The 9,342-nt window shown below is 38.2% G+C and overlaps 1 protein-coding gene across 1 annotated transcript; it reads left to right on the top strand.

Moving 5' to 3' along the window:
- Positions 1-678: 678 nt before the first annotated feature.
- tm2d2 (TM2 domain containing 2) lies at positions 679-9,079 on the top strand. Its single transcript, XM_061729850.1, has 4 exons — positions 679-1,072; positions 5,031-5,118; positions 5,196-5,311; positions 7,967-9,079. Exons 1-4 carry the CDS (start codon positions 801-803, stop codon positions 8,178-8,180), a joined length of 690 nt encoding a protein of 229 aa, XP_061585834.1. The 5' UTR covers positions 679-800; the 3' UTR covers positions 8,181-9,079.
- Positions 9,080-9,342: the final 263 nt, after the last annotated feature.

Raw genomic sequence — 9,342 nt, 5'->3', positions numbered from 1 at the left:
CTGCTGGACTCTACTGCCTTTACTTTTTAACAACTTGTGCTTTTTATTATTTAGATAGATAGATAGATAGATAGATAGATAGATAGATAGATAGATAGATAGATAGATAGATAGATAGATAGATAGATAGATAGATAGATAGATAGATAGATAGATAGATAGATAGATAGATAGATAGATAGATACATAGATAGATACATAGATAGATAGATACATAGATAGATACATAGATAGAACTTTATTCATCCCCGAAGGGAAATTCAACTGTCCAGCAGCTCATCAAAACATAAAAATCAACCACACTTCCACTCAGACAATAAAATCACATTAATATTAAAATAAACATGACATATTAGGTTTAAAAATAGCATGTAAAGTGCAAAACTAAAATATAGTCCAGTTGTGGCAGAGGTGAGTGTGTGAGTGTGTGTGTGTGTGACTGATTTCAGGAGGCGTTAAACAGTTAGGCGTTAAATTTGACCTCTTTTCTTATAATTTTATTTATTTACTGTTTAATTGTGTCTCGATCCTTTTAATGTTGATGTAAAGCACTTTGAATTACCTTGTGTTGTGCTTGCCTTGCCTTGCCTATAAAAGTCCTGACGTTACACCATCCAGTCCAGCAGGTGGCAGCACGCACACATCGTCTTGGTGGTGTCTACTCCGCTTGTAGCTGTAGAAGAAGAAACCCAAACCCTCCATCAGAAACCTAAACAAACCTTCGTTCCCAGCGTTTAAACATGTAAAACGCTTCTTTCCGGCACCACGTCTGGATTGGCACTGCATCCAAAAGAGAGATTATGATTTCAGTCAGCTACATTCTGCTGTGCGGACAGCTGCTGCTGCTGCTCACCGTGATGCTGCTGCAGTGTCTGGAAGGGATTCACTCCCAGAACTCGTCCACGGCCGAAACCCTCGCAGCCGTGTCCGTGTCCCCCGGCCCGGCGGCCACGGCGCTGCCCTCCACGGTGCTCCCCTCCGGGGAGGAGGAGGAGGACCTGCCGGCCGGCCCCAACAACACGGAGCCCTACGAGTACAGGCCGCCCAACCCCGTGGTGCTCTGCAGCTACCTGTAAGGAAACGTTTAACATTTAATGGCTCAGTTTGACTATCCGGAATTAACAATGCAGATATCTACAACCAGTATTCGAGTTGAGGGGGGATGAGAGGGGGGTGGCATCCCCCCTGAAATAAAAACGGTCAAAATCATCCCCCCTTTCCATCCCTTATGTCATTTCATCAATGAATGTGGTTTTACTGATATTTCAACATTTAGAGTCATCACCAAAAAAATAACTTATTTGACAATTTGCATCTGTTTCAAGTAAATTTTCACTTGAAATAAGTAGAAAAATCTGCCAGTGGGACAAGATTTATCTTCTCATTACAAGCAAAAAAATCTTGTTCCAGTGGCAGATTTTTCTACTTATTTCATGTGAAAATCTACTTGAAACAGGTGAAAATTATTGTTTTTCCAGTGATGAGTCTTGTTTTAAGTGTAATGAGTTTTTTTTACTAAAATGATACATTTTAACTAGAAATAAGACAAATATTCTTGTTAAGATTTTGAGTTTTTGCAGTGATCCATTTTACTTATCCTGTGAAGGACAGAATCATATTGATAAGTTCAACTGTTTTTTATTATTGTGTTTTGATGTATTTGATGTAAGCCCAGTGGATATTTAAAGCTTACAGAAGGCTGCATTTAACTGCTGCTATGTCATTCCTGCAGTATTTCTGCAGGTGTTTTGGTCAGTGCTATTATTTGTAATATATTATATTATTTGTAATCAGCACAAATTATCTGTCCCCATATGATAAAATCCACCATCCCCCCTGATTTTTTTTTTTACAACTCGAGTACTGTCTACAACTGCATTTCGACTAGTCGTAATTACATTGTGACTAGTCAGAATTGTCATTCAAGATATCTATAACGTCACTTTGAATAGTCAAAACTCAAATTTTTTGACTAGGCAGAATGGAAGTTAAAGATATCTCCAATTTGAGATATCTATAATTAAAATTCATTTCAAGATTATATATAACTTGATTATCGATATCTACATTTAAATTATGACTATCTGTAATTCCAGTTTGAGATATCTACAACGTCATTTTGACTAGTCATAATTCCAGTTCCAGATATCTACAACTTGGTTCTGACTAGTCAAAACTTAATTTAAGATATCTAAAAAGTACGATGTAGATATCTTGAATTGAGGGGAACTAAAGATATCTTGAACTGGAATTAGGACTCATCATCATCATCATCATCATCATCATCATCAACTTTATTTGTGCAGACTTCAAGGTCCATTAAAAAAACATACAGACACATAAAAACACTAAGAGAACATAAATGCATAAAAACAACAGCTACAAGAAGAGACGCTCATACCAGTGTCTCCAGAACGGAGACTGATAAATCTGTACATCAACTAGTCAGAATTAAGTTGTAAATATCTGAAACTGGAATTACAGCTAGTCGTAATTCAGTTGCAGATAACCGTAATTCCCATAGCGGATATCTGAACTGAATTGTAGATATCTGTAATTAGAAACTCCACACACATGAATGGCAGAAAAACGTTGTGGATATCTGAAATGACAATTGTGGATAGGAAGAATGTAATTGTACATATCTGAAATGCTCTTTTTGACTAGGATTGTAATCTTTAGTCAGCTAAAGTGAACACATTTCATCCTAATGTGAAGAGGATGAGAGTCCTGCTGACATACAGCTGTGAACCGCCCTCGCAGCATCTACAACCACAATTTCAATTCAATTCAATTTATTTGTATAGCGTCAAATCGTAACAAAGGTCATCTCATAAATAAACGGATAAAAGTGATTAGATGTGACACATCATAAAATGATGTATAAAAACATAATCATCAGAAAAAGATCATGATTTGTAAATCTCACGAACCTCTAGGCAAGGCAAGTTCATTCGTATAGCACAATTCCACACAAGGTAATTCAAAGTGCTTTACATCAACATTAAAAGCATCAAGACACAATTAAACAGTAAATAACAAATAAAATGAAATAAAATAAGAAAAGAGGTAAAATAATGACAAGCACAAGTTGTTAAAAATAAGGACAGTAGAGTACAGCAGGTAAGTATTTAATTTAAGAGTACGCTTCAGTAAACAGTGATGTTTTTAGCCCTGATTTAAAGGATCTACAGTTGGAGCAGACCTCAGGTCTACAGGAAGTTTGTTCCACCGGTGAGGAGCAGAATAACTGAACGCTGCCTCACCTTGCTTGGTTCTGGTTCTTGGGAACCACAACAAACCAGATCCAGATGAACCTCAGGGGTCTGGGAGCTTCATAGGGAACAGATCCAGCATGTATTTTGGTCCAAGACCATTCAGTGCTTTGTAGACCAGCAGTAAGATTTTAAACTCTATCCTTTGACTCAGTGTTTCCCAACCCTGGTCCTCAAAGCACACTGTCCTGCATGTTTTAGATGTTTCCCTTCATCATCACACCTGATTCTGATTAATGGTCCTAATTAGCTTGTCATCAAGGTCTGCACAATCCTGTTGATGACCCAGCCACTTGTATCACGGTGTGCTGAAGCAGGGTAACATCTAAAACATGCAGGACAGTGGGCCTTGAGGACCGAGGTTGGGAAACACTGCTTTGATTCATTGGAAGCCAGTGTAGGGATTTTATGACCGGTGTGATATGGTTCAGTTTCCTGGTGTTTGTAAGGACTCTGGCGGCAGAGTATTAAATGTACAGCATTGAACACGTATTGTAGATTTAAAATAAGACATTTGACCTTTTCATAATAAATAAGAGCATCTTAGAGAGGTAGAGATTCTCAAAAGTAAAGACAGACTTAGTTTCAACAATATGGGGAAAATCCATTTACTAATTGTGAATCAGTTCAATAATAATATTGGGGCTGCAGCTATCGAATATTTTGGTAATCGATCATTCATAGGTTCGCACTGATTCATATCGAATATTCCATCGATTAATCGAGTAATCAGCATTTTTTTGGACTGTGGGTGAAACTGGAATACTCAACAACACGCAAACTCCCCAGCTGTATATATAACTTATTCTTCCTTAGGAAGGGATATTATCTTCCCCACTGGACCAGCCCCCTTATTCGCACTGAGTAGCAAAACATCAGCAAAAATGGCTGCAACTAGTGGAGAAGACGGGATAACAGCCGATTATCGGCTTAAATTAAAGGCAGTTGGACTTGACGGTGACCTGTACAGTTACCCCAAGAACAAGTGGTCCATGGACATTAATATTTGGCCACGAATCGAGTTTCCTAATATTTATATGTCCTTAATTTCTACGCTGGGGAAATACACGAAGCAAAGCTTGAAGGCACACAAAAGTCTTGACGCTTGGTCCTACTTCAATGCAGGATTTGTTGGGGAAATTAAAGTGATGAGGACACCGAACTTTAGAATTTGACCGTTTAACGTTAGCTACCCAAAAATCCAACATTACCTGATACAAAATGGGAACCGCAAATCCACGTTTCGGTGCCTGGAATCCAGTTGTTTCTGTGAATTGCAGCGATCTATTTGTCTCTCTTAAGCTTATTTTTCGGCAGTCTGTAAAACGATAACTCCGATTTCTTGCTGTACAGTCGATCGCACAACAGCTCTTTCCCATTTTAGATGTTTTTGAGTTGCTCAAACTGAAAGTTTAACTGCCACTCAGTGGGCGTAACCCGCTGTGAAGTCGCATCTGGGACGTCATGCGCATTCCCTCTATAGGTTTATGAGCTATGCAAATTATTGTTTTAAATTTTCACTAACATTTAATCAGTGTCCCAACTGTTTTTGGAATTTGACTTGTCCATAAACAAGCACAAGTCATAATGTAGATAAACTTTGTGATTGTTAGATTTTAAAATGTTTTTTTTTTTTTTTTATTACAATTTTTTTAAATGGTTGCTGTCTGGTGTAGGTTTTAATCTCAAATAAATTGCATGCCACCAATCTGACTTCCCTCAATGGTTTCTTTTTTAATTCCATGTCTGGTGAAGACCTGAGGAGTTCATCTACTGCCAAGACCCAGTGGATCACGCTGGCAACTACAGTGCCTTACACGAGCTGGGCCACGGATGTGCCGGGGTAAGTGCTGCTTTTGAGAGCATCCCACTGTCTGAGGGATTAACACGTGACTCATGATTTGTTTCATTCTTATTTAGTGGGGTGGTCAGACAAAAAAAGAGGTGAACTACACCCGGGTTATCTGCACTGCGCTGGATGATATAGAATGCGCCGGACCCAGAGAATTCCTGAGAGGCGATGTTCCCTGCATCAAGTAAGAGAAAACTCACCATTGATAGCTACATGCACTCTGTGAAAGTAGAGATCTGGTCATGGATGCTCCCTCGCTGGAGGATGAGGCAGAGTCCTCCCTCAGCATCCCAGTTGAAAAGTGCATGTCAACAGCAGCATCCTGTCTAAAGGCTGAATTATGGTTCTGCGTTAAATCAACACTATATGTGCATATGCATACATACATACATACATACATACGTACGTACGTACGTACGTACGTACGTACGTACGTACGTGTATGTATATATATGTGTGTATGTGTGTGTGTACACACACAGTCCCACCACCATGCTTGATATTGAGGATGGTGTTTCTGACATCAAACAACTTTCACTTCAATCAAAAAGGCACATATCCCTTTATTTTCTGTCACATCTTTGCAGATAGTTGATGACAAAAGTTTTCAAGGTAGTATACTTGTATTTTTCGTTCAGTTTCCATGGAGACCAGCCCCCGAGTTGTCGGCCTTAAGATGTTGGTACCAGAATTGTTCTGGTTCAACAGTATTGGTCACTGAAAATTAGGACAAAAGACTCTAGCACTTTTATATTTGTATTTATCCAGAAATATTATTATTTGTAATAGTCATTCTCAAATAAAATAATGAAGATACTCGAACTATGCTCAGAATACCCTTCAGTATTAAAGCCACGCTGGATTCCTTTCACATTTTCTTCCTATAACAACAAAGCACAAACACTAATATTGACCAATTTACTCGTGAACTTTAAAATAACGGTTTCTTGACATTAAGCAGAAAGTCAAGGGCCTCAAAGCACTTTGAATAAATTGAGTCATGTGGAATAATTTATTTTTTGTATTTATTTGCCGGCTTAACATATCAAAAGAGCCTTCTTCCTAACGTTGATTTATTTTAAATGCTTTCATCCCACTGTGGTTTTTGTAGATGTTACTAAATTGACTGTTAAACTCACACATCATTATTTTCAGTCATGTAATTTTATCACATTTCATACAGTTTTATTACATGATTATGATGTTCTACATCCAGACTGTCAGTGTTTCAGAAGCTTTCAGGTTGAGGGCTCACTCTCAACTGAACATCCAATGTTAAAGATTAAAGATCTTTGGGATTATTTAGGACAGGCTGGTTAAAAATTGAAACCACTCTGCCTTTTTTTCAGTGTTTTTGTTATACTCTCCTCATTTCAAATTTCTTGTATTGTTTTGTTTGCAGCATCAGTAGCTACTGAAAGACCATAACAAAGTTGATGACGCATATATGAACGTGCGGAGAGATGGAGAAGTGTACAGATCTGCCTGTTATTGAAGCACTTTGTTGCTGATCACATGTCCATCACTAGGGAGCGCTGTCTACACGTATTTTGAGTTTCACTTTTGGCATATGCTCATAGTTTTCCAGGCTCACCCAGCATTCATCAGCAAATCAAGTTAATCTCTGCGGTAAATGCATAAACATCAGAAACATGCAGTGACTGAATTGAGTCAGCACCTGCACAAAGACGGCTGCAGTCTCGGACTTTGTGAGGGCTCGTATATTCACTGCCCTCTGTGTTCACCTTGTGTGCATCGTGCAGAACAGGTGCGACTTTCAATTTCTCCACTTCCTGCAGAAATGGTCTGCAGGTGTTTTCACTCCTTTCTTTCATATATTGCGTTTCGTTTCATCATTGTATGAATATTTCCACTATTTCTGCTGAAACCGACTCGTTTATTTTGCCACTCAACAAACCTATGTAACACCAAACCTATGTAACACATACTCAAAAAATATACTCAGTCTATTTTTATTTTACAAAACAAGCCTTAAGAATAATTAGTAGAAAACAATACAGTCATCCTTCAAATCCATTATTCCTTCAGTTAAAACTGTTGAAATGTTTTGAATTAGTGGATCACAGAATTCTGCAAATTATGTGGAAATTAGCTCATAAGAAAATTTTGCCAATCAATATACAGAAAAAAATTGAAAAAAGAGAAAATAAGTTTAACTTAAAAGGAACAGAGATCTACAAAAAAAAACCAAATTCTGGACAAAATTAATGGAACGATGTGTTTCTGTAAAAGGTATCAGTTTATAGAACAATCTGGATACAGAAGCCAAAGAATGGAAATCAAACATTACATTCAAAAGAATAATAAAAGCCAGTTTGATGAAGAAATATCATGATAATTGTTAAGTTAGGTGGGTTTTCTTTTCTCTCTCTCTCTCTTTTTAGCACCATTGTCATAGTTTTTTTCTTTGAATCAAAAAAGAATACGACTATGTGTTTGACGACAGCTATTTTGTGTTATTTTATAACTTTGTTGTAGTTTTTTTTTTTTAAATTACATTTATTGGAAAGTGTTTTCTTTTTTAATTGCGTAACTTAATTAAGTCATTTTGTTTTTTATTATTACATTAATTGAAATTTGACTTCTTAGGAAAAAGGGACAAATAAAATAAGCTTAGTGTTCTTTCTGTGTCCTTTCATTCAAGGAAAGAGATTTGTTGTAATTAAATTGAACTATTTAGTTTTTCTTTTAATGAATGAAATAAAGGATAAAGAAAGAAAGATAAAGAAACACCTGCAGGTTTGCAGACAGTTAATTGTGAGATTTCCTGAGGCTCTGAGACAATAAGGCTTTTTTTTTTTTTGCTGGTTTTCCACAGATACACTGGACACTACTTCATCACCACACTGCTCTACTCCTTTTTCCTGGGATGCTTTGGGGTTGATCGTTTCTGCCTGGGCCACACCGGAACTGCAGTGGGGAAGCTGCTCACGCTGGGAGGCCTGGGAATCTGGTGGTTTGTGGATTTGATCCTGCTCATCACCGGTGGCTTGATGCCCAGCGACTACAGCAACTGGTGCACCTACTACTGAGACTCAGACCAAAGCGTGACCCAGGATTCTCCCTGCATTTGTGCTCGATGCCCATCAGCTTCATGTGGAGGACTCAGATGTGAGTTTTTAACACGGTGTCTGGAGCCTTTACCACCTGGACTCCAGCAAAAGGTGGGGTACAGTGTGAAGAGGTGACCACACAGCGAGACAAACGATCAGTCCCCAGAAACGTCCTGTAGGCACCCTGCTTCCTGCCCAGTGCCAGCTTAGATAGAATAAAATCCTGCCTTTCTAATAAAATATATTTTTAGCAACACAGCAACAGTGGCAGCGTTTCCATGGTTACAGTCCTTCATATTCCCAGCTTCTTTTTATGCTACATATTTTGTTTTCGGTGGGAGAAAAAAATAAATAAATCGAAGTCTGACAGTTTCAGTCACAACATATTGATTGGACTGTTGTTGTGAATGTCGTCCTGCATCTTGAATGTAATTTTACTTCAGATTGATGGGCAGTCATAAATGTGATGACGACTCTTTTTCTTTCACACCAAATGCAACTGCAGAGAATTAATTTGCAAGAGAGTTGGGTTTCAAGGCTTGAGTTTAAAAATAATCCTGTTCTTGAAGAAGACAATTATCTAAAAATCAACAAATTAAACAAACACAGCCTCAAATGAGGCCAAAACAAGACACGGCACATTTTTATGTGCTGTTTTGTTTAATTTAACCAAAACTAATACAAACTGCCAGATGGATATGTGAAAAAACCAAGTACACCCTGTGAGTTTAGTAGTATTTTCTTTCCGTAAGTTATCAGTTTCTCACGTTGTGAAAGGAATTTCAGCCCCGTCTTCTCCACATCGTGGCTTCAGTTCATTGATCCTGGCAGTCATGAACTTCTGCACAGCTGTTTTAAGATGTTGTCAGCATTTCCATCAGGTTTTGATATACGTCTTGAATGTGTTTCCCATTTCAGCCATTCTGTCATAGCCCCTCACCAGTCGGCTGTTGTTTTCCTGTTACATGATCCAGTCTCGCAAAACCTCAGCTGTTAGACAGGTGGTTTCCACATTTAAATCAAAATTTTTGATATACGGAGGAGTTCATGGTTGACTAAAAGACTGCCACAAGTCCAGATCCTGTGGCCGCAAAACAAACCCACATAATCGCCCCCCCCACTGCTACTGTTGGCTGTACGG

Source organism: Cololabis saira, chromosome 9 (assembly GCF_033807715.1).
Source record: "Cololabis saira isolate AMF1-May2022 chromosome 9, fColSai1.1, whole genome shotgun sequence".
In the NCBI taxonomy this organism is placed as follows: Eukaryota; Metazoa; Chordata; class Actinopteri; order Beloniformes; family Belonidae; genus Cololabis; species Cololabis saira.
The sequence above is the reverse complement of the archived record's forward strand: the minus strand, read 5'-3'. Positions and strand labels throughout refer to the sequence as shown.